The 26,668-nt window shown below is 46.2% G+C and overlaps 1 protein-coding gene across 1 annotated transcript in view; it reads right to left on the bottom strand.

Annotated features, from left to right (window-relative positions):
* Positions 1-26,134, bottom strand: part of LOC147117257 (contactin-associated protein-like 2) — a 1,950,749-nt gene extending 1,924,615 nt beyond the window's left edge. The window contains exon 1 of the mRNA XM_085988072.1: positions 25,995-26,134. Coding sequence (XP_085844198.1) covers positions 25,995-26,043 — 49 coding nt within the window. The 5' untranslated portion in view covers positions 26,044-26,134. The remainder of the gene's footprint in view (positions 1-25,994) is intronic.
* Positions 26,135-26,668: the final 534 nt, after the last annotated feature.

The raw sequence follows: 26,668 nt of genomic DNA, 5'->3' as shown, positions 1-26,668 counted from the left end.
ACAAGGGGTGAATGTGGTAAACCACTGTATTGTATATTGCCACCTCTGGGTGGCGCTGTGTATGGAGGCATGCCTCAGCTGACTCCACCCACCACTGTGTGGGTTTCGTTCAGACTTGTTCAGTCACTCACGAAGAAGCATGGTCTCTTCTTAGCTAATAAAAGCCTTATTCATCTCTTCTTTCGACTCGTCATCTCTTCTTCGACTCATCACCTTTTATGAAGTAATTGATAAGCGTATCAGGGAGCAAGAGCCAATAAAGAGGTGCTCTTCCCTTCTTCAGGGAGGAAGAAACCTCCCCAGCAGACCAAGGCTGTGTGGATCCAGGTGGCAGAGGAGGTCAACTCATTATCAGTAACCCGCAGAACCTGGATTCAATGCAGGAAGAGATTTCATGACCTTCTGCGCACTGGAAAAGTGAGTATGAATTTCCCATCATCCTCAATCTGATCCCCATTGCCTTTCCTCACCAGTACTCAGCTTTAGCAATCTCTTCCTCCACATCCCACTTGACACTGACATCCATGCACCCTTACCCATTCCCTCTCTCTCTATGGTCACATTCACCTAACTGTTCGACTATGCAGCCCTCACACTCCCTATCACTGTGATGCTATGAAAACAACTGACAACACACAGGGAGGGCCCTTGCTCTTGCCACCTCACTCCATCTTTGTCTCCTTCTAAGTATCTATGCGATTGGATACATACTGGACCATTTGTGAGGCTGAGGACGTCGTGACTAGCACGTTTAATCAGTTGGTCACACCGCAGGCAAAGGTTGGACAGGCAGAAAGGGAATGGGTGACCAACAGACAGAGTACTAGGCACAGGCAGGTAGTGCAGGGGTCCCCTGTGGACATCCCCTCTCAAACAGATACACCACTTTGAGTGCTGTTGGGGGGATGGCTTATCAGAGGAAGGCAGCAGCAGCCAACTTCCTGGCACCAGGGGTGGCTCTGCTGCACAGGACGGGAGGAAAAAGAGGAGTAGAGCTATAGTAATAGGGGATTCTATTGTAAGGGGAATAGATAGGTGTTTCTGCGGCCACAAACAAGACTCCAGGATGGTGTGTTGCCTCCCTGGTGCAAGAATCAAGGATGTCTCAGAGCGGCTGCAGAACATCTTGGGAGGGGAGGGTGAACAGCCAGTTGTCGTGGTGCATATAGGTACCAACGATATAGGTAAAAACCGGGATGAGGTCCTAAAAGCTGAATATAGGGAGTTAGGAGGTAAATTCAAAAATAGGACTTCAAAGGTAGAAATCTCAGGATTGCTACCAGTGCCACGTGCTAGTCAGAGTAGAATTAGAAGGATATTTCAGATGAATACATGGCTAGAGGAATGGTGCGAGGGAGTGGGATTCAAATTCCTGGGACATTGGAACCGGTTCTGGGGGAGGTGGGACCAGTTCAAACTGGACGGTTTGCACCTGGGCAGGGTCGGGACTGATGTCCTAGGGGGAGTGTTTGCTGGTGCTCTGGGGGAGGGTTTAAACTAAAATGGCAGGGGGTTGGGAACCTGAGCAGTGGGACAGAGGAAAGGGAAACAAGGTTAAAAGCAAAAGATAGGAAGGAGAAAAACAAAAGTGGCAGTCAGGGAAATCAACGGTTTAAATCAAACATGCCCATAGTAAATAATAATTCTAATAGGTCTAAGAGTGTTAAAAAAACAAGCCTGAAGGCCTTGTGTCTTAATGTGAGGAGCATTCATAATAAGGTGGATGAATTAGCTGCGCAAATAGAGGTAAACAAAGATGATTTGTTTGGGATTACGGAAACATGGCTCCAGGGTGGCCAAGGCTGGGAACTCAACATCCAGGGGTATTCAATATTCAGAAAAGATAGGCAAAAAGGAAAGGGAGGTGGAGTAGCATTGCTGGTTAAAGAAGGGATTAACACAATTGTAAGGAAGGATATTAGTTCTGATGATGTGGAATCTGTATGGGTAGAACTGAGAAATACCAAGGGGCAGAAAACGTTAGTGGGAGTGGTATATAGACCTCCAAACAGTAATGCGGAGGTTGGGGATGGCATTAAAAGGGAAATTAGAGAAGCGTGCAATAAGGGCACAGCAGTCATCATGGGTGACTTTAATCTACATAGAGATTGGGCTAACCAAATTAGTAACAATACTGTGGAGGAGGAATTCCTGGAGTGTTTACGGGATGGTTTCCTGGACCAATATGTCAATGAACCAACCAGAGATCAGGCCATCTTAGACTGGGTATTATGTAACGAGAAAGGATTAATTAGCAATCTTGTTGTACGAGGCCCCTTGGGTCGGTGCGATCATAATATGATCGAATTCTTTATTAAGATGGAGAATGAAGTAGTTGACTCAGAGACTAGGGTCCTGAATTTAAATAAAGGAAACTACGATGGACTGAGGCGCGAGTTGGGTAGGATTGATTGGGGAATGTCACTCAAAGGGTTGACGGTGGATAGGCAATGGCAAACATTCAAAGACCGCATGGATGAACTACAGAATTTGTTCATCCCAGTTTGGCATAAAAATAAAACAAAAAAGGTGACACAACCATGGCTAACAAGGGAAATTAGGGATAGCGTAAGATCCAAGGAGAGAACATAGAAATTGGCCAGAAAAAGAAGTAAACCTGAGGATTGGGAGCAGTTTAGGATTCAACAAAGGAGGACAAAGTGATTAATTAAGAAGGGGAAAATTGAATATGAGAGTAAGCTTGCAGGGAACATAAAAACTGACTGTAAAAGCTTTTATAGATATGTGAAGAGAAAAAGATTGGTGAAGTCAAGCGTAGGTCCCTTGCAGCCAGAATCAGGGGAATTTATAATGGGGAACAAAGAAATGGCTGACTAATTAAATTCATATTTTGGTTCTGCCTTCACAAAGGAGGACACAAATAACCTCCCAGAGATGCCGGGGAACATAGGGTCTGATGAAAGGGAGGAACTGAAAGAAATCAGTATTTGTAGGGAAGTGGTGTTAGGGAAATTGATGGGATTGAAGGCCGATAAATCCCCAGGGCCTGATAATCTACATCCTAGGGTACTTAAGGAATTGGCCCTAGAAATAGTAGATGCATTGCTGATCATCTTCCAACATTCGATGGAATCTGGAACAGTACCCATGGATTGGAGGGTAGCTAATGTTACCCCACTATTCAAAAAAGGTGGTAGGGAGAAAATGGGGAATTACAGACCAGTAAGCCTGACATCAGTAGCGGGGAAAATGCTAGAGTCCATTATAAAAGATGTAATAGCAAAGATGGAAAACAGTGACAGGATCGGACAAAGTCAACATGGATTTACAAAAGGTAAATCGTGCTTGACTAATCTACTGGAATTTTTTGAGGATGTAACTGGTAAAATAGATAAGGGAGAACCAGTGGATGTGGTGTATTTGGACTTTCAGAAGGCTTTTGATAAGGTCCCGCATAAGAGATTAGCATGTAACGTTAAGGCACATGGGATTGGCGGCAAGGTATTGACTTGGAGGATAGAGAACTGGTTGGCAGACAGAAAGCAAAGAGTTGGAATAAACGGGTCTTTTTCCGAGTGGCAGGCAGTGACTAGTGGGGTACCGCAAGGATTGGTCCTTGGACCCCAGCTATTCACAATATATATTAATGATCTAGACAAGGGAACCAGATGTAATATCTCCAAATTTTCAGACGACACAAAGCTGGGTGGGCATGTGTGCTGTGAAGAGGACGCCGAGAAACTCCAGGATGATTTGGGCAGGTTGGGTGATTGGGCAAAAGCATGGCAGATGCATGGATAAAAGTGAGGTTATCCACTTTGGTGGCAAAAACAGGAAGGCAGGTTATTATCTGAATGGCAATAGATTGGGAGAAGGAGAAGTGCAACGAGACCTGTGTGTCCTTGTGCACCAGTCACTGAAGGTAAGCATGCAGGTGCAGCAGGCGGTTAAGAAGGCAAATGGTATGTTGGCCTTCGTAGCGAGAGGGTTTGAGTACAGGAACAAGGATATCTTGCTGCAGTTGTACAGGGCCTTGGTGAGACCACACCTTGAGTATTGTGTGCCGTTTTGGTTGCCTTATCTGAGGAAGGATGTTCTTGCCAGGGAAGGATTTCAGCGAAGATTCACCAGGCTGATACCTGGGATGGCAGGAATGACGTATGAGGAGAGATTGGGATGATTGGGCTTGTACTCACTGGAGTTTAGAAGAATGAGAGGGGATCTCATTGAAACTTATGAAATTCTGACAGGACTGGACAGACTAGATGCAGGAAGGATGTTCCCGACGGTCGGGGAGTCCAGAACCAGGGGTCACAGTCTAAGGATAAGGGGTAAGCCATTTAGGACAGAAATGAGGAGGAATTTCTTCACCCAGAGAGTGGTGAACCTGTGGAATTCTCTACCACAGAAGGCAGTCGAGGCCAATTCATTAAATATATTCAAGAAGGAGTTGGATATATTTCTTAAGGCTAAAGGGATCCAGGGATCCAGGGATCCAGGTATGGGGAGAAAGCAGGGACCGGGTACTGAAATTGGATGATCAGCCATGATCGCATTGAATGGCGGAGCAGGCTCGAGGGGCCGAATGGCCTACTCCTGCTCCTATCTTATATGTTTCTATGTTTCTATATGGAATCTCTACACTCACTCCTTCATTCTCACTCAACCTCCACTTGTCTCCCTCATTGCAGGAAAAGAGAGCTCACAATAAGCAAGAAAGAGCGAGGACAGGAGGAGGGCCACCCTCAGTAGCCCACCTCACCCCCTGGGAGGAGGCGGTCCTGGAGATCATAGGAGTGGAGGAAGATGCACAAGTGGGAGACGGACAGAGGGGTGCATCACAGCAAGCTGGTGACAGAATAGATTTCCATCTCTCTCATTGATATTGCATGAGTCGCTGATAATGATTCTGAAGCTCTAACAGATGGACTTATGATCATCTGCAATGTGCAATGTGCATGTAACCTTAGCATCACATCTCTGACTCTTTCCTTTATTCCCCCACAGAACCATCGCAAGCACCCGTCCCCCCTAGCCAGGAGGAAGAGCAGGAGCCTCAAGACTCCTCAGAGAAAGCTGCAACCTCCGAGGGTGCAGCATCAGCAGAATTCAGCGCACCCAGCACCAGTGCAGACACTCACACCTCGGTGCGACCTTCAGGGCATAGAGTAGTGTTGTCACCTGGTGTATCACAGCTCACAAGTGAGCATCAGCAGATTGTGGAGACAGGGACAGCAGTGGAGAGTTCTAGTCGGAGGGCGCAGGACTCTGCCAGCTCGGCTCAGCTGCATGTCGACCCTCTGCCTCTGGGTCCATCCATAAGATCAGCGGTGCTGGAACTCCAGGAACAGATGCAGGAATCTCTGGCAGGTTTTGTCTCCAGGGTCGCTGCAAGTGTGGAGCAAATGGAGGAGTCCATAGCGAACATGAGCAGAGCCTTTGTGGAGTCATTGGCGCATGAACGCATCACCATGGAAAGGATGGCAACCTCCATGGAGGTGATAAGTTGCCAGAGTGCAGAAAACATGGTGAGTGTTCAGAATAGAATGACATCTCTGGAGGAGCGATGGTCATCTATTGAACAGAGAAACTAAACCTTCATGGAAGTCCTTCTGAGTAGGATTGCCAGTGCAGATACGGGTCCCCATGGCCCCCCTAATGAGCAGCAAGGTGCTCTCAAGCCACTTGCAAGTGCTGATGGGGGACCTGACCCATGAGAGGGAAGTTGGTGGCAGACATCAAGGAAGTGGGGGCTCCTCTCCAAGCACTCACACTTTCATGCCACTGCAGAGCCCTCGGTCAGAGCCCCACCAGAGTCCACACCCAACTGAGATCGGTGTCTCAACCCCTGCACAGCCGCAGGAGCAGCAGACTGTTGCCGAGCCCTCACAGGTTCGCAACCCCAGAGGACGCCCGCCAAAAGTTTCGAGACAGGAGCAGCAGGAAAGTGAGCAAGGGCCCTCCACATCTGCTGAAGCCACAGGAGAAGCACCACATAGGAGCACGTGTAAGAGAAAGATACTGCACAAATAGTCACAAGGGTAGTCAGTTGGGTGAAATTTGATGTTTTCTGTGAAAAAGCCATCAGATGAATAATGTAAATAAAAAATCTGATGGCTACTGCTATAGTTGTGGCGTGTGTCACTTTCGCAAATGGGACTTTCACATTGAGGGCTTAGGATTACTTGCAATTGTCAGTATGGTGGTCAAATTGCTAGGAATCCGTTGGTCCTTGGCCATTGTCGATGCTCAGGTAAGAAGCAGCGAGGCAAAAGTGCTTGATTGGCTAGGCTAAGCAAATCTGGCCAAGGTGAGTGCGTTCCTTGCATCCCGGGCAGCAATGTTCTGGCGTACTGCTGCTGCTGGTTGATGGGCCTCTGCAAGATGTTCGTTTTTGCTCTCCTCCTCCTCCTCATCTGAGGAGGATATGTGAGGAGCCACTTGGTCCTGAGGAATCTGCAAGCCACGACGCTGTGCCATGTTGTGAAGTGCACAACAAACCACGACAATTCTGGAGACCCTGGCTGCTGCGTATTGCAGGGCTCCACCTGATCTATCCAGGCATCTGAAGCGCATCTTCAGCAAACCGATGGTTTACTCAATTATGGCTCTGGTGGACATATGGCTGGAGTTGTAGTTCTCCTCAGCTTCGTTGGATGGGCTCCTCAATGGTGTCATTAGCCACGTCTTCAGGGGATAGCCCTTGTCTCCAAGTAGCCATCCGTTAAGTTGGTCTTGCGGACTGAATAGCGGAGGCACACTAGACTGGCGCAGTATGAAGTAGTCATGGCAACTGCCAGGGTACTTGGCACAAACATGCAAAATTTCCTTCTTGTGGTCACACACTAGCTGAACGTTAAGGGAGTGAAAGCCCTTGCGGTTGACAAAAATACCTGGATTGCGATGGGGTGCCTTAAGGGCCACATGTGTGCAGTCAACAATGCCCTGCACCCTGGGAAAGCCTGCCAGATTAGCTAATCCAACCGCACACACTGTGACACTTGCTTCATTCTTGGTGAAATGGATGTGATTGTGCGTGATGGCAAAGAGGGCATCGGTTACCTGCACGATGCAAGTGTGTGCGGCCGCCTGGGAGATGCCGCTGATGTCTGCTGTTGATCCCTGGAATGAGCCTGAGGCAAAAAAGTTGAGTGCGGTGATGACTTTGACAGCCACTGGTAAGGGTTGTCCACCTGGTCCTCTTGCCTGCAGGTCTTGTTGCAGCATTGCGCACATGTCACCCACTACCTCTCTCGAAAGTCGGAGATGCCTTTGGCACTGCTGCTCAGACATGTTGAGGTAGCTGACCCTGTGTCTGTAGACCCTGTTTGGGGGGTATCTCCTGCGCCGACGGGCTTCCATGCGCTGGCCCCTTCTGGCCTGTGCAGCTTCAGGCGGGTGAGCAGCAGCTTGGTGCTCCTGTTGTTGTTGTTGCTGTTGGTGCTGCTGCTGTTGGTGCTGCTGTTGTTCCTGGTTCTGCTGGTGCTGCGGTTGGTCTTCGTCCTCATCTAATGTCCAGAAGGGAAGGAAGTAAATGGCTCCCATGCTTCTGGTATATGCCTCAGTTGAGGAAGCGCTCAGTGAAGGTGGCAAGAGGGGTTTCCCAGGAGGTCACACTGGAGATGGGTGTCAGGCGGCAAACTTCCACAGCTGTGGTTATGCCTTCTAAAAGTCCCCCCAGACCTGAGACTACAAAGTCCTGCCACCTGCAAATGATGGCTGATCAAATCTCCTCTTTAATGATTGAGCTGCAGCTGATAGTCAGCAATCCAATTCTGCTCCCGCCAGGTTTCACCGTCATGTTTCAGAACAGGCATGTTTCACGTGGGAAAAGGGTTAAAATCACAAAGGCCTTTCGAAATGGCATTATAGAGGCAATTTAGTGCGAGTTAAGGGCCTTAATGGCCTATCCCGTCTCTTGGAGGCGGGATGGAGATGGGACCATTAGACACGAATTAATGAAAATTGCTTGGAGGTGGGATGGAGGCGGGGTTGGGCCCGCCTGCCAGCTTTTGCAATTTTAACCCCCCACACGCCTCCAATCCCACTTCCACAGCCCAATGAAAATCCTGCCCTTAGTGTTTGACAGCTTCACAGAGCTGTTAAACGTTGATTTTTCATCTGTCAGAAGCTCTTGACAGATGAAATGTCAATCGCTGATGTCACCAGTAACCAGGTGTCCCTTAATTCGCCTGCTGAGCCAGCTGGGCGGGCTTAACAAGGTCAATCAAGGGAAAGTAGCGTGGGTTGGCCACAAGTCAATGGAGGTGGGACTACAACCCAAAAAGTGGGAGTCCTGCCTCCAAAAGCTCCCCGTTGACAAAATCGAGCTCTTTATGTCCTCCTCACAACCTTCTTTCCCACCTATCGTTGTATCGTCTGCAAATTTGGCCACAATACACCCACTTCCTTCATCCAAGTCATTAATATATATTGAAAATAGTTGAGGCCCCAGCACTGATCCCTGTGGCACCCCACAAGTTACAGATTACCATCCTGAAAATGACCCATTTATCCCGACTCTCTGTTTTCTGTTCGTTAGCCAATCCTCTATCCAATCTAATATATTACCCCCAACACCATGAGCTCTTATCTTATGCAGTAACCTTTTATGTGGCAGCTTGTCAAAAGCCTTTTGGAAATCTAAATACACTACATCTACTGGTTCCCCTTTATCCACCCTGCTTTTTACCTCCTCAAAGAACTCTAATAGATTTGTCAGACACAATTTCCCTTTCTTAAAACCATGTTGACTCTGTTTGATTTTCTAAATGCCCTGCTACTACAGCGTTTAGACCCATAAGATGGAACACACTGCAGCCACAGTGCGCCAGTGGTGGAGGGAGTGAATATTTAAGGTGGTTGGATAGGGTGCCAATCAAGTGGGCTGCTTTGTCCTGGATGGTGTTGAGCTTCTTGAGTATTGTTGGAGCTGCACGCATCCAGACAAGTGGATAGTGTTCCATCACACTCCTGACTTGTGCCTTGTAGATAGTGGAAAGGCTTTGGGGAGTCAGAAGGTGAGGCATTCGCTGCAGAATACCCAGCCTCTGACCTGCTCTTGTAGTCACAGTATTGATGTGGCTGGTCCAGTTAAGTTTCTGGGTCAATGGTAACCCCCAGGATGTTGATGGGTGGGGGATTCAGTGATGGTAATGCCATTGAATGTCAAGGGGTGGTGGTTAGATACTCTCTTGTTGGAGATAGTCATTGCCTGGCACTTGTGTGGTGCGAATGTTACTTGCAATTTATCAGCCCAAACTTGAATGAAGTGTAGGTTTTGCTGGATGCGGGCATGGACTGCTTCATTATCTGAAGAATTGCAAATGGAACTGAACACTGCAATCATCAGCGAACATTCCCACTTCTGACTTTATGATGGAGGGAAGGTCATTGATGAAGATGGTTGGGCCAAGGACACTGCCCTGAGGAACTCCTGCAGTGATGTACTGGGGCGGAGATGATTGGCCTCCAACAACCACAGCCATCTTCCTTTGTTCTAGGTAGGACTCCAGCCAGTGGAGAGTTTTCTCACTGACTTCAATTTTACTAGGGCTCCTTGGTGCTACTTTCGGTCAAATGCTGCCTTGATGTCAAGGGCAGTCACTCTCACCTCACCTCTGGAATTCAGCTCTTCTGTCCAATGGCAGAACTTTTACCTTTCCATCAGGTTGGGTGCGGTGGAGTCGTGTAGCGTGTCAGTATCCCGGACATTTTATCAACACATTCTGCAGTGTAGCCACTGCAATTGAATCAGTCATGCAGCTTTCTCGGCCAATTATCTGGAGCGGGTCCGACGACGTCATGGATGACTCGACTTCAGCTCAAGCTCAGCTATTTAAAGGAGCAATGCACAGATGACAGTTGAAGGTTGGGGGAGGTGCTGCAGAGGTTGGTAGGGGAGACAGTGGATTGCTGACAGAGTAAGCTCGTTGTTTGAATATAAAGGTATAAAGATATTTAAGCAAAAATGCAGGCTCAGCACCCAAAGGCTGCCCTCAGATTTAGTGATACGTCCCTAGAAATCCTGCTCCAGGAACTGAGAGCCTGCAAGGAGGTCCTCTTCCTTGGTGATGGGAGGAAGAGGCCAGCATCAGATATAAAGAGGGCATGGCTGGAGATTGTGGAAGAAGTGAGCAGCAGGAGTGTGGTCACCAGGTTCTGGATACAGTTCAGGAAGTGCTTTAATGACCTCATGAGGGCAGGAAAGGTGAGTACAATGCCACATTCAACTACATCCTGATGTATGTGTCACCCCAACTCCATCACTCTGCCTTCCCAAGCCTACTCCTGCACATCACTCCTCACACCAACCTACCTTGCAGGTGCACCCATCCCTCTCTGTCTGTGCACCTACTCACATCTCCATCTGACTATCCACCACTGATGCTCACCCTCATCCTAATGCAATCATAGAATCATAGTAATTAACGCCACAGAAGGAAGCCGTTTGGCAATGTCACACCACTCACTCATAGTCACCCTCTACAGATGTAACCCATCTATCCCTTATACTCATTCCATGACTCTCACTCAAAGGTCTCTTGTTTCCCTCCTTGCAGGAGAAGAGAGCAGAGAACACCAGGGTGAGGCAGAGAACCAGAGGTGGCCCTCCAGCAGAGGAGGCGGCGCTGGACATAAGTGGAGTTGCGGAGCTGTTGGTGGCGAGATGGAGAGGTGGGCCTCCCAGATACCTGGTGATAGAATTAAATATCATATAGCCACATGGCATACAACAGTCACTCATATGGTGACTGATGTCAAGAGCCAGTGAAATATGATCATGTGCATAATGGTAACTTAAAACATTCTTATCATAACAGTTCTAATTCATGTCTTTACTCTCCCACAGGCCCATCAAGTGCCCCCCACCCCACTGTCCAGCCAGAAGACGACTCCTCAGAGGAAGCCACGGTCTCTGAGGGTGCATTGTCACATGACCCAGCACCAACGCAGATACGCACATGTCAATGGGAAGTGTGAGAGAGAATAGTGTTATCACCTGGTGTCTCACAGATCACAAGTGAGCAGGAGCAGATGGTGGAGACAGGGTCATGAGTGGAGAGTCTTCGTTGGAGGGCGGCGGATGCTCCCAGCTCTGCTCAGCTGGTCGCAGATGCTGAAACTCGGGGGCCGTCAACAAAGAGGATGATTCTGGAGGAGCAGCAAAAAATGCACAAGGCTCTGGCAACTTTTCCAGCCGCAATGTGCTCGATTGTAGAGAGAATGGAGGAGTCCATCTCCAACATGAGCAGCACCATGTCGCAGGCGATGGCTACAATGTGCTCTTCCATGGAAAGGGTGGCCACCTGCATGGAGCCTCAAATGTGCCAGTCAAACGAGTGCATGCTTGCTATGAACAACAGCTTACAGACTCTGATTGCAGTCATATATAGGAGGAATACAAACCTAGACTTGACCGTTTATCGCCCCACTGATGTGCAGCAAGATGCTCTCCAGCTCCTTGCTAGCAGGGAAGTGTGGGTGGGCCATGAGAGGGATGATGGTGAGAGGGGACATGGAAGTGGCGGCTCTGCTCTCAGCACTCCCACTTCTCCCCCGTTGCCTCTCCCTCAGTCAGAGCCCCACATGCTGCCTCGTATCCCAATGGCTGAGTCTGTCCCTGCACAGTTGCAGGAGGAGCAGTCTTTGCCGGGGCCCTCACAGGCTCCAAAACCCAGAGGACATCCGCCACAAGTGTCTAAGCAGTCAGAGCAGGGAAGTGAGCAGCCTGCCTCTACCTCAGCTGAAGCCACAGGGGGGCACATTGTAGAAGTAGTAGATAAAGAAAAATGACAATTGTAGAAGCACAAAGGTATCCACATGGGTGTGTTCCAAAATATTAGAGGATTCCATTTCAGTTCAATTTATGAGCCACATAACTTTAATTATTTGCACTACTTTCCTGTCCTGTCCATTTTTGACTGCTACCTGGGAGGTGGCCTTGTCAGTTGGAATGAATGGTAAGACAGTATTTAACCTCCACCAGTGGTTGTGTGTGTGACAGGAATGGTCTGGTCATTTTAGGACTGCTTTGTGGTGTTGTTGGGGGGTGGGGGGTGAAGTTGGTTCAGCATCTGGGTGCCATATGGGTGCACTGGTGCAACTTAACTAAATTGTGCTACTATGAAGTCATCCCGGACGTCCCAGGCAGCAATATGTGCTACTGCTAGTGTCATATCCACCTCAGGTTCCTCCTCCTCCCCCTCCTCCTCCTCATGTTCCACCTGCTCCTCCTCCTCCTCTGAAGAGGCTCTGTGCCTTGCTCCTCCTCCAGCTCCAATCCTCACTGCTGCGCTATGTTGTGCAGTGTGCAGCATACGATGATCTTCTAGAGACCCTGGCTGGTGCGTACTGAAGGGCTCCTCCAGATCTGTCCAGGCATCTGAAGTGCATCTTCAGCATCCCGATTGCTTGCTCTATTACACATCTGGTTATCATGTAGTTTTGATTCTAGAGCTCCTCGGCTTCATTGCTTGGCCTCCGCAAGGGTGTCACCAGCCACGTCTTCAGTGGATAGCCCTTGTCTCCCAAGCAGCCAGCCGAGAAGTCTGGTCAGAGGAGCTGAGGGAAGGTGGACTGGCACAGGACGAAAGATTCATGACAGCTCCCTGGGAATCTGGCACACACATGCAAGATGATCTTTTTGTGGTTGCAAACGATCTGCACATTGAGGGAGTGGAAACTCTTGCAGTTCATGAACACTTCTGGGTGATCTGGGGGTACTCTGATGGCTACATGTGTGCAGTCGATGATGCCCTGCACCTGTGGGAAGCCAGCCAGAGCCACAAAGCCGAGCACCCGCTCAGTAACACCGGCGTCATTATTGGCAAAGTGTACATAAGTGGCTGACTTGTGAAATATGCATCGGTCGCCTGGGTAATGCATTTGTGGGTGGCCAACTGCGAGATCCCGCAAATGTCTGCTGCAGATCCCTGGAAGGAGCCTGAGGCAAAGAGGTTGAGGGCAGTGGTGACTTTGACAGCCACTGGTAAGGTGTGTCCACCAGGTCCTCTGGGCAGCAGGTCTTGTCCCAGCAAGCTACAAATGTCTGTGACGACCTGGCGCGATAGCCTGAGCCTCGTGAAGCACTGCTGCTCAGTCATGTCCAGGAAGCTCATCCTCTGCCTGTATACCCTGTGTTGGGGGTATCGCCTCTGGCGCAGTGCACCCTGTGCTGATCCCCTCTCTACTGTGGAGTATCAGGTCAGTGAGGAGAAGGCTGCTGGTGTTGTTGCTGGTGTGGTTGTTGCTGAGGCTCATCTTGGCCCGAATCTCAGGTGCAAGTTGAAACATTATAAGCGGCACCGATGCTGATCTGATAGATGCCAGGCAAAGCGGAGATCAGACGCACAATCCTCCAATGTCGTGAGAGTGGCTTCTGAACTTATAGAAATCACCTGCAAACTCCTGAAAGCAAATTCTCAGCACAAATGGTGTCAGCAAGAGCCTTTCCCTTAAGCAAGGAAGCAGGTGTGAGGTGTGAATGTTTGTGATTTTTTCAACTGTCAATTGTTCAAAACACAATGGCCACTCAGCTCTCGCTTTGCTTTTACAGGCAAGGTTCAGGAAGCCTGTGAATCCCGTGCACAGCCAGTATAAGCTGCAACATCAGGTTAAAAAGCCTGTTAACAGCCTGTTAACGAGCTCTCAAATACTTTAATTAGGTCGCCCGGCTCTCCCGAACGAGTCTCTGGCACGCTGAGTAACGCGCCCAAGTTAAAGGTGGAAATCCACGGCTTGAAGGCGGCTTCCCAGCGTGCTGTCAATTTCAGCACTTTTAACTGCCCAACCACTCACAAACCCACACTTCCAGCCCAAGTTTGGACCAAGGCAGTAAAGAGGTCTGATGTGGTCCTGACGGAACCCAAATTGAGCATCAGTGAGCAGCTTATTGGTGAGTAAGGATCACTTGATAGCACTTGTTGAGTCTGTGTGTTATAATGCGAATTACTACACAGACCACAAGAGTAAACTTTAACAGGTCTTTACTGGTTGAAGGTCAGGGCGGAACTGCCCAATAAATCATTACACAGCACTTATATACCGGTGTGGTCACCACCGGTATTACAGTATACAGCAGCCAAGATAAAGTAGTGCAACTCTTAAAATAGTTCTCTTAAAGGTGGAACAGTTACTAAAATAGTTCTCTTAAAGGTGGAACGGTTACATACACTACAATCCTCCCTTTTTAGCTAACAGTATATATTCCCCATTAACATAGCATAACAACATATATACACAACTTCATGTAAAAACAGTTCACAGATTCAGTCTCTGAGGTAAAACAGTTCACAGATTCAGTCTCTGAGGCGGCGCCTCCTGCGCCTCTTGACTCGGTCTGGATAACGCCTCGGTGGTGTAGTAGTTTCTTGATGCTGGGGTGACTCCTCTAATAGTCCTTCACTGAACTTAACAGCTTGAATTTTCGTAACCTCAGAACCAGCATTGTTGACTTCTAAAGGCTCGAGTACCTTGTGAAGTTTTCCTGCTTCCAGACTGATTTGGCTCAGTTCGGAGGGACCACGTGCGTGACAGCTCAAAGTAGCAGAATGCTTCTCTTCCACTATAATGTTCTGTAGTTCTTTGACTACCTTTGACGGAGGCTCTTTAATAGTCAGCCTCGCCTCAGATTTTGATTTCCCTGCAATAAACTGCAGCAAGCCGGTCATCTTACAAGTTGTTTGTTTCAGAGTGAGACGATGAATAGTGCCACGATGCTCAATGTCCACATCTTCAGAAGCACGAAGAATTTCACCATTTAATATCCATTTTGGAGGCTTCACGTCCGCAACTGAAAGCTCACACTCAAGAATGGCGTCACTTGGCTCTGTCACTTCCACATCACATATGGGTTTAATGATGGCAATTGATTGCTCTTCTACATATAACTTTGCTGTGCTTTGGTCATCTATGGCATCGCACATGTAGTTACCTTCCTCTTCAAAAGCGACATTATTAATAACGAGCTTCCTATACACATCTTCACTCACAATCTCATATTTATTACTGGGATGAATCTCTTCGTCTTTGTAATACCACTTGACAGCAGCATTTGGCCTGGAAACCTTGCATTCGAAAATGACACGATGTTTCTCCATGCCAATCTTCTCTCTTAAGGGTTTCACAATTTTAACTGGCAATTCTTTAATTCGAAGCAAAGCTCTGGAAGTAGCGCTTTCAGCAACAAACTTGATCTCTGCAGCATCTTCAGTTTTTGCCTCTGCCACCACTTCCCTGAGTGACTTATTACTGCTGACACTGCTCACCAAAGGGTGCTCTTTCTTCTTAGCTTTCAACTGATCGATGAATTTGACATGTTCCCTTTCTTGTTCAGCTTTGATTCGTTTGGCCTCATCGCGCAGACGGTTTGTGTGTTCCCGCTCCATTTTCTCAATCAGCTGCTTCTGCTGTCTTCCCAGATTCTCCAACTCTGTGTCAAAGAACTTTTTCTTTGCATTCATCTCTTGCTCAAAACGGCGAATCATTTGTTCTAATTGCTGTTGTAGTTTGAGATTGAATTGAGTTTGAGCCCGGTGTTCCTCAGAACTGTGCATGTCTGTAGACTGGCCAGACTCAGAATTCTCTGTCAAACTATGTAGTTGTTGTTCAGTGGAATTCTGTTCTGATACTTTGTTCTCTCCTGAAGCATTTATGCTCTCCTTCGTTTTTCCATCATTAGACTGCAAGTCCATTTTAGACTTGTCTTTTGCACCTGGGCTGATCCTGGGTAGGCGGCAATCTTCCTCGCCGTCAAAGAAACTGCACGGCTCGAGTCTTCCCTCACGATCGGACGTGATGACAGTCCTGGTGAAGTTGTAGTAGTATTCCATATCCTCGTCAGAAGACGTGCTTGGATCTTCGGCTCCGTCTACCTGCGCTTGAGTTGACTGCTCTCCTCATTTCTTCCCCGGAAGATCTCGGTAGAATGGAAAATCCTCTTCACCATATGACTTGCCACCATAAAAGGGAGTCAACCCGAAAAATGTAGTTGAGTGGGCCCGGGCACTGCGTCGGGGGTACCTCCTTTTGTTTGAATCATTATCCTGGGCTTTGTTCCCGTCACCATCCTCCTGTGACGTCTGGTTTCCGCACTGCAGCACGTGCTTCTGAAACAGGTTTTTCACCCTTTGTTTGTAGACTTTGTTGCACGTTGGACACCTCAGGACTTTCCGCTCATTTTCTGGACTTTCCGTCATTGCTTTTAGGGGGTGCCAGTCCATATTTATTTTCCTGATCCACTCCCGTCCCAGAAGTGGTGGACCTCCCTCAGGTAGTACATATAAGTCCATTCCTTGGTGCTCTTTGCCCTTGTGTCTCACCTTGACTTTTATCCTTCCGATGGGGTATACTCTTTGCCCCGTGTATGTCTTTAATACTATCTTCGTATTCCGTAGGGGAATATGTGTGAATAACCTTTTGTAATCTTGCTTATTCATGACTGTCAACGCCGATCCGGTGTCCACTTCCATCTTCACCTGGACCCTTGCTATCTGAAGTGTGACCCAGATAGTTTGTCGGTCAGCTTCCTTACTCACATTGTGAATTCTCAGACTACCCAGTTCCTTGCTGTTGGAGTCTGAATCCGAATTCTGTTCATCCAAACTCTTCTCAGCCACCTTGTGTACCTTGCTGCACTTTTCCTGCGGTGACTTTTTGTTGCTGGTCTTCTTTCCTGACCGGCATACTTTAGCTATGTGACCAAGCTTGCCACATTTTCTACATTCCTGGTTTTTAAACCAGCATTGATTCTGATCGTGTGTTGTCTTCCCACAACGATAACATTTCGCTGTACCCAAAGCCATTTGATCTACGCTGAGTACCGTTGCCTTCAGCTGCATTTCCGCCGTGCCTCTCACTGCGGCTTCGTGCGATGCTGCAATAGTGACAGCCTTATCAAGTGTAAGATCATTCTCTTCAAGCAGCCACTTTTGGGTTCCTTCTTTCGACAATCCACACACGAATTTGTCTCTCAGTGCCTCTGTCAGGCTTTCCCCAAACTGGCAGTAGTTCGCTAGCTTACGCAGCTCAATTAAGTACTCCGCGTTGCTGTCCTCTTTCAGTTGCGTTCTCGCATAAAATTTAAATTGTTCCGCTAACATCAGCGGTGTGGGGTTCAAATGATCCTTCAGGACAGCAACAATATTAGCGAAAGTCTGATCCGCCGGTTTAGCTGGTGATAGAAGATGCTTCAATAGCCCGTATGTCTTCGCACCCATTGAGTTTAGTAAGGTTAATGCTTTATCTTCATTTGATATTTTATTTGCCTTACAATATATCTCTATGCGTTCTACATACGTGGCCCAATCTTCAACATCCGGATCGAAATCGTTGATGTTACCACGCTTAGGCATCCTCGCGATCTTCTTGAGAAACAAAAGAATTATTATTTTTTTTTTTTACAAAATGGCGGTTTCCCGCGCTTGTCTTCTTCCCCCGCCTACTAAAATGGTGGCTTCCCGCGCTCGTCTTCTTCCCCCGCCTATGAAAATGGCGGCTTCCCGCGTTTGCCTTTCTCCCCCGCTGGCTATAATGGCGATTGCCGTATTGCTGCGTTCGCCCTCCCCAGCGGTTTCAAATCGTGCCTCCCAGCCCCTCTTGCAGTCCGGTCCTTTCCCCCCCCGGCTGCGGCTGAGTTCTCCGCGGTTTTTTTTATTTTCTCCCTCGCCTTACGATCCCGGTCGCTGCGCCTCGCGGCCTCGGTAGCTGCCTGGCCTTTTTCACCGGTCGCGGTCGAGCTGTCTCTCGATGCTGTTGCGTCTCCCAGCCCGCTATTTTCTCCCGCGCCTTACGCTGTCCCGGTCGCTGCGCCTCGCGGCCTCGGTAGCTGCCCGGCCTTTTTCACCGGTCGCGGTCGAGCTGTCTCTCGACGCTGTTGCGTCGCCCAGCCCGCTTGTAGCCCGGTCTCTCACACCGGCTGCGTTCCCGCTTGTAGCCCAGTCTCTCACACCGGCTGCGTTCCCGCTTGTAGCCCAGTCTCTCACACCGGCTGCGTTTGCCTTCACCGCGGCTTCCATGCCCTACGCTGCCCCAGTCTCAGCGCCTCTGACCCCGACTTCTGTCCGGCTCTTTTCCCCGGCCGCGGTCGAGTTCTCCGCCCTTATATCCTCCGTTCTTTTGTTATTTTCTCCCCTACTCACAGTCAACGTGGTCGACTTGCTGCTTGTCGCTGATCACTGTGATAGAAGGGATGATCACTGCCTGTTGCTGATGGAAGGCTTCGTGTCAGAAATCTTCCGTTTCTCTGCAGACCCGAGTCTTTTCTCAGCAGAATGATGAGGGCGGATGCCTCTTCTCGACGCCCGTTAACTGCCTTGGATGTATCTCTGCCGCAGGGTAAGATCGAACTCGTCGCCACTGTTAAGTCTGTGTGTTATAATGCGAATTACTACACAGACCACAAGAGTAAACTTTAACAGGTCTTTACTGGTTGAAGGTCAGGGCGGAACTGCCCAATAAATCATTACACAGCACTTATATACCGGTGTGGTCACCGCCGGTATTACAGTATACAGCAGCCAAGATAAAGTAGTGCAACTCTTAAAATAGTTCTCTTAAAGGTGGAACGGTTACATACACTACAGCACTGTCGATAACACCTTTCATCAATTTGCTGATGATTGAAAGTAGACTGATGGGGCGGTAATTGGCCAGATTGGATTTGTCCTGCTTTTTGCGGACAGGATGTACCTGGGCAATTTTCCACATTATCGGGTAGATGTCAGTGTTGCAGCTGTACTGGAACATCTTGGCTAAAGGCATGGCTAGTTCTGAAGCACAAGTCTTCAGCACGACAGCCAGGATATTGTCGGGGCCCATAGCCTCTGCTGTATCCAGTGTGCTCAGTCATTTCTTGATATCATGTGGAGTGAATCGAATTGGCTGAAGACTGGCGTCTGCGATGGTGGGGACCTCAGGTGGAGGCCAAGGTGGATCATCCACTTGGCACTTCTCACTGAAGATGGTTCTAAACGCTTCAGCCTTGACTCGCGTGCTGGGCTCCACCATCATTGAGGAAGGGCATGTTCATGGAGCCTCCTCCTCCCGTTAGTTGTTTAATTGTCCTCCACTATTCACGATTGGATGTGGCAGGACTGCAGAGCTTTGATCTGATCCGTTGGTTGTGGGATCGCTTAGCTCTGTCTAAAGCATGCTGCTTCCGCTGTTTAGCATGTATGTAGTCCTGTGTTGTAGCTTCACCAGATTGGCATTTCATTTTTAGGTACACTTGGTGCTGCTCCTGGTATGCTCTTCTACACATCTCATTGAGGTTAGTCCCTAGCTTGATGGTAATGGTAGAGTGAGGGATATGCTGGACCATATTGTTACAGGTTGTGGTGGAATAAAATTCTGCTGCTGCTGATAGCCCAAAATGCCTCATAGATACCCAGTTTTGAGCTGCTCGATCTGTTCTGAATCTATCCCATTTAGCACAGTGGTAGTGCCACACAACACGAGGGAAACTGTCCTCGGTCTGAAAACAGGACTTCGTCTCCACAAGGACTGTGCGGTAGTCACTCCTACCAATGGACAGATGCATTTGCGATAGGTAGATTGGTGAGGATGAGGTCAAGTAGGTTTTTCCCTCATGTTGGCTCTCTCACCACTTGCTGCAGGCCCAGTCTGGCACCTATGTCCTTCAGGACTCGGCCAGCTCAGTCAGTGGTGGTGTTACCGAGCCACTCTTGGTGATGGACATTGAAGTCCCCCACCCAGAATATGTTCTGTGCCCTTGCTACCCTCAGTGCTTCTTCCAAGTGATGTTCAACATGGAGGAGTACTGATTCATCAGCTGAGGGAGGGCAGTTGGTGGTAATCAGCAGGAGGTGTCCTTGCCCATGTTTGACCTGATGCCATGAGACTTCTTGGGGTCCTGAGTCAATGTTGAGGATTCCCAGGGCCACCCCCTCCTGACTGTATACCACTGTGTCAGCACCTCTGGTGGGTCTGATCTACCGGTGGGACAGAACATACCCAGAGATGGTGATAGACACTGGGACTTTAGCTGAAATGTATGATTCTGTGAGTATGACTATGTCAAGCTGTTGCTTGACTAATCTGTGCAACAGCTTTCCCAATTTTGGCACAAGTCCCCGGATGAAGTCTCATGGCCTCAGGTCAAATATGGGCAAGGAAACTACCTGCAGATGACACCAAATTGGGGGGTATAGTTAATACTGAGGAGGACTGCAACAGATTACAGAAAGACATTAATAAACTTGCAGAATGGGCATATAATTGGCAAATGAAATTCAACACAGGTAAATTTGAGGTATTACATTTTGGTAGGAAGAATAGGGAGGTCACTTATCACTTGGAGGGTGCGAGTCTGGGTGCAGTAGAGGAGCAAAGGGATCTTTGAGTACAAATACACAAATCACTAAAAGTAGCAACACAGGTTAACAAGGCCATAAAAATAGCAAGCCAAGCACTAGGGTTTATTTCTACAGGGATAGAATTGAAAAGTAGTGAAGATATGCTAGACTTGTATCGAATCTTGGTTAGACCACACAAGGAGTACTGTGTACAGTTCTGGTTGCCATATTATAAAAAGGATATAGAGGCACTGGAGAGGGTGGAGAGAAGATTTACAAGGATGATACCAGATATGCGAGGGTATACCTATCAGGAAAGGATGAACAAGCTGGGTCTCTTTTCGCTTGAAAGAAGAAGGCTGAGGGGTGACTTAATAGAGGTCTTTAAAATTATGAAATGTTTTGATAGAGTAGATAGAGAGAGAATGTTTCCACCTGTGGGGAAGAGCATAACTAGAGGCCATCAATATACGATAGTCACCAAGAAATCAAATATGGAATTCAGAAGAAACTTCTTTACCAAAGAGTGGTGAGAATGTGGAACTTGCTACCACAGGGAGTAGTTGAGGCAAATAGTATAAATGCATTTAAGGGGAGGCTAAATAAGCATATGAGGGAGAAGGGAATAGAGGGTTATGCTGACAGAGTTAGGTGGCGAAAGACAGGAGGAGGCTCGAGTGGAGCATAAACGCCGGCATGGACTGGTTGTGCCGAATGGCCTGTTTCTGTGCTGTATATCCTATGTAATCCTATGTAATGTTAGTGAGGAGGACTTTGCAGTGTCAACTGGACTGGGTATCCCTTTGTCGTGTCCAGTGCCTAGCTTGATGCTGTGTAGTCCATCTGGTTTTATTCTTAATGTACTTCTTTGTGGTGGTTTGGTACAACTAAGTGTTTTGCTGTGGAATTTCAGAGGGCAGTTATGAGTCAACCACATTGCTGTGGGTCTGGAGTTACATATAGGCCAGACCAGGTAAGGGCGGCAGATTTCCTTCCCTAAAGGACATTTGTGAACCAGACGGGTTTTTCGACATGGTCACCATTACTCATACTGTATTTTATTCCAGATTTATTTAATTCACTGAAGGTAAATTCCCCAGCTGCCATGGTGGAACTTGAACTCATGTTTCCAGGTCGTAAGTTCAGGCCTTACTCCAGGTCTTACTCTTATGATCCTCCCATCTGTACCAGTGAAGTAACTGATTTTATCCAACTGGCATAGAAAGTTGCTTATCTCACTCTTCATCTTCCACTAGATCCTGATTCATTTATGCCTATTATTCTGCTGTGGTTTATAACATTTGCACCTGCTGCATCTGGTATCAGTCTGAAGCACCAAGCCAACTCATTCTCTGCTCATAGCCTCTGTAAATTCACTATTAGAGCTGCCAAGTGCAACTTTATTAAAAAGTAGTATCAGCTGCTGTCTTCCTGACCCTCAAGATGTCGTCCTTCCTGGTCCCAAGCCAAAGCAGTATTTCATAACTTCTCTGTATCCTCTTGCCTTTTGTATTCTGATGGTGTAGTTGTTAGATTGCCTTGAGAGAAAGCTGAGCTTTATTGCTTACTTTTCTTCTCCAACTTTAATTTAATGCTCTTGGCAAGGAAACTTCTTTCATTACTTCAATCTGTTCCACCATTTTGATATACAAATTATGTCCCATTTGTTTTGTTGAATCTTCTGATCTCTGGACTCCAGTAAGATCATTGTGCTTCCTTGACCCTCCCACTGTTGATTATGCTAGATGATCCCTTTTCCAGCTCGAGCCTTTCCCTTTGTCACAACCTTTCTTTTCTCTCTCTGTTTTAAGTCAGTGCTCCTGGGAACTGTCCTCCCTTTTTCCACGCAAGCTGAAAATGTGCCATCCAACAAGTTCCTACTCTTCTCTACAAACTTGCTGTCTTGAAATTAAGACTCATCACATCATCTCCTACTCTAACTTCTTCTATCTCAAGACATCAAAGCTGTGTAGCTAATTTTTATGGTTTGGGATTTCTCCCAACACTTTTACTGAGAGGCAGTCTCCATAAGCATTCCAAGCCTCCTCAAAACTAAAGATGTCATTGCACTAGAGAGGGTACAGAGGAGATTTACGAGGATGTTGCCAGGACTGGAGAATTTTAGCTATGAGGAAAGATTGGATAGGTTGGGGCCATTTTCTTTGCAACAGAAAAGGCTGAGGGGAGACTTAATTGAGGTGTATAAAATTATGAGGGGCCTTGATAGAGTGGTGAAGAAAGACTTATTTCCCTTAGCAGAGAGGTCAATAACCAGGGCTCATAGACTTAAAATAATTGGTAGAAGGATTAAAGGGAAGTTGAGGGGAAATTTCTTCACCCAGAGGGTTGTGGGTGTCTGGAACTCACTGCCTGAAAGGGTGGTAGAGGCAGAGACCCTCATCACATTTAAAAATTACTTGGCTATGCATTTGAAGTGCTGTAACCTAAAAGGCTACGGACCATGAGCTGGAAAGTGGGATTAGGCTGGATAGCTCTTTTTCGGCTGGCACAGACACGATAGGCCAAATGGCCTCCTACTGTGCCATAAATTTCTATGATTCTATGAAGCTTGCACTCCTATGAATGTCATGGGACTAACAGTTATTCTTTATTACAGTATAATGTCACAGAGACCACATGGGATAGCCACCATATTTTTCTGAAAGGCAGTAAATACCAACACTGTTAGATCATTATTTTCAGGCTAAACCTAATAGTCAGATTTAATTACAGTTAAGATAATTAAGCAAAGCAGAAAGACAGCAAGTTAGTGTTTTACGAATAAAATATCCATTATCATTCAATGGCTATTCTACAAATCAAAGAATCTATCTATGTCTTGGAAAATGTGGGTTCTGGAGTCTATTTGGAAGTTTAGTAAGAGAGTAAATTTAGTAAGTTTAGTAAGTTTAGTAAGTTTAGTCTCTAGCTCAACTCCAGCTGATTATAATACATATTTATAGTCATAGATAAAATATAACACAAATTCCCCAAAAGATTGCATGCCTTATCTCCTTACTCATATCATCTTCAGACATACAAGGCCCAAGCTTAGCATCCCATAATCACTATTCCCGGATTTACTTCATCTCTTATAAATTGTTCAGCCTGGCTAGTGTCCTGCAAAGACATGTCTGCAACCACAATTTATCATGGTCAGCTTCACACCATCACCAGTCTGCATTGGAACCCTTCCTGATAGCACTAATTCATAGAATTTATAGCCCAGAAAAAGACCATTCAGCCTAACAGCACAGTCCTGGTACTAGCTCTTCGATTGGAGCTATCCAATCTAATCACATTTTCCTGACCTTTTCTTGTAACCTGTTGTAGTCTTCCTTTTCAAATATTTCATCAATTTCTTTTTAAATGATGCTTTCATCTCTAACTCAATATCCTGTTATAACAGAAGCTTCCCATTTTCTATTAACCCTCAATGTTAAAAAAAAATCTTCTAACTTTGTTCTTCTAGTGATAATCATGAGTCTATCACTGATTTTCCAACCAGTGGAAACATACTTTCAATGTTCACCCTCCCAAAACCTTTCATAATTTTTGAAACCCCTCAGAACACTCCTTAATCTTCTCTGTTCCATGAAAAAGCCCTGGTTTTTCAAGCCTTTCTTCCTAATGTGAGCCACTCATTCCTTATATAATTCTAGTGCACCTTCACTGTACCCTTTCCAGGGCTGCAACATCCTTTCTATAACGGGATGCCCATAACGGGCTGCCCAGAAATGTGCTCACTACACAAACTGTGGCCTTACTTGTACTAATTCAATATAACTTCCTGATTTTTTTTCTCAATATCCCTATATATTAAACTCAGCATCCATTTACATTTTTATAGTCTTTTCTATCTATATTCATACCTTTAAAAATCTATATATTTGCATCCATGGGTCATTTTGTAGCTCTACCTTACGAATCTTTTTACCTAAAATGTACTATTTCACATTTCTCTGATTTAAGTGGCACCTGCCACCAATCTGCTCAATCTGTGAAGCAATGTATATCCTTCTGCATTCTTCCTCAATTTGCCATAACCCCAAATTTGGTTTCATCAGCAAACTCAATATCATTTCTCTTGTGGCTATATCCAAATTGCACTTCGATTTTACAACCTCTGAAACATTCCATTTATTTTTTTTAGATTTCTCAAGATTGCTTTTGGACAAATTATTTATTCCAACATAGATAACTACCACAGGCATTTTTCAGCTCCTTTCAATAAATAGTTTATCACCACTTTTGCAAACTCAGCTTAGCTCCAGTAAGCACAAACTGCAACTCATCATTTATTCAATTTACCTTATTAATAACTGGCTCAAATAGGCCAGCTGCTTGTAGAGTGATCACTCCAAGACCTTTTTTGGCTGATGCCAGTGTTGCCTTTCATGCTATTTAACATAATACATTTTAACAGAAATAAAACTCTGTTAAATAAAATATATACAAAAACTCTTTGCATATGTGCTCCCCCTGAAAACAATGGCAATCAGAAGCTGTTCCCAGACAGCCTCTTGCGTTTCTTGAATACCTCATTAGCTCCTATGATACCCCCTCATCTGAAACAAATAAAAGCCTATACAATTGCTTAAGATCTCAATTTTTGTCCTCTGACAAAATTACACTTACCCTGGTTTCCGTTCCCCTAGCTTAATACAGCCAAACCCAAAACCACCTTCTTTGACTCCTGCCAGGACCTATATGTCTTTGACCTTGACTCTATCAACGCTCCTAAATATCACCCCAGTTTCAGTCAGGAGATGAGGAACTTCATCATTCTATTCAATTCTGAACGCAGGTTACTCCGATGTATCTTTTCCATTACTAAGACTGCTTTCTTCAATTTCTGGACTATTGGCTACTCCACCTCTATTTCTATCCCTTAATTGCAAAGAAACCTAGATAATGTTTTTAACACCTCAAACTTTGTCTTCTTTAAAGTGGTCCTGGCTGACATGCTCAGTTCAACTCGTCACAAATTTCATATTGTTCAAAATGCTGCAGGTCATGTTCTCAACCGCACAAAATTCCACACTTCTATCACACCCATCCTTTCCTCACTCCACTGGCTTCTGTTAACTTCAAATTAACTTCACAATGCAATCTTCATTTTGAATCTTTCCACAGCCTCTCCGTACCCTACCTCTTCACCCACACACACCCTTCTCTTACATTGGACTACTCCTGGTCACCTGGGAATTCACTCTGTAGATCTATCTGCCTTGTCACCTGCTTTCAAAAATCCCCTCAAAACTTTAATCTTCAAATGTGTCTTTCACCTCCCACTCTAATTCTCTCCATTTTCCTTTCTTCCCTCCTGCTTGACATGCACTCTCTGATGTGCTTAATGTAAAGCACTGAGATCCCTTCTACATGAGGAGCTCTGGAAATACACATTTTGTTTCCTTGGATTATCAAAATTGTGTCTAATAACCTGCAATATTCGATAACTGAAAGAAGTAACAAATTGACTTTTGTTTTCAACCTCTCTTAACTCTTGCACCGTGGCTCATTCTCTGCTCCTTTATTCCTTTTTTTACTTGTTCTCCCTTATGTGAAGTGCCTCAGGACACTTTCCACATTAAAGACAAGTTGCTGCTCACCCCCAATTGAGATAATATAGTTAATTACAATATTAATATCTTTACATTAAAAAGAAAATTTACATGTGAATCAAGTGCTTGTGAGGATTGTTTTAGAAACTCTTACCTCCTCTCTTGTTTAGTTTAGCATAGCTCGGTACGTAGCTGCCTGACATCACAGACGAGCTACTAAAGGAGGAGTGGAGAAGTGCCACAGTCAGTGGCTCATCACATTTCTCTGGAAAAAAAGAAGAAAATGATTTACTTAGTATAATTTTTACAAAGCTGAAGGTGTACTGTAAAAATATAGATTTCACCCCAGTATTTAAAAATTATGCAAATATTTTTGTCATTGATTCAAATCTGTGCTCCCCAACTGTTTGTGTGTTGCACAATATGATCACACTGTTGCAAACATGACAAAGTACTTAAAAAAGACCACAGCATAACCAGAAGGCAACATGGTCCAAACATGGCCGAGTGGAGCAATATTAGGAAGATGCTTAAAGCAGGGCAGGCAGAAGATGCTTGACTTCAAAGCAGGCATAAGCTCTTCTCAGTACTAATAAAAAGCATTTTAAATTCAGTAAAATAAATTAAAATACTAAACTGTTTCAATCCCATTTGGTTGAAAACATTTTTTTTTAATGCAAGTTAGTGAGGGGAGGCAAGGAGTGTAATGATTTGGAACATTGTCTTTCAGCCTATACTGATGGAATTAGTGTCTCTCTTCTCTGATGGTTGAAAGGAGTCTATGGAAAATGAGTTTGAGCAATATCAACCTATTTATTACTAGCTATA

This window comes from Somniosus microcephalus, chromosome 5 (assembly GCF_052327205.1).
Source record: "Somniosus microcephalus isolate GS21.2 chromosome 5, FLI_Smic_1.0, whole genome shotgun sequence".
NCBI lineage: Eukaryota > Metazoa > Chordata > Chondrichthyes > Squaliformes > Somniosidae > Somniosus > Somniosus microcephalus.
This window is presented reverse-complemented; position numbering and strand designations above follow the sequence as displayed.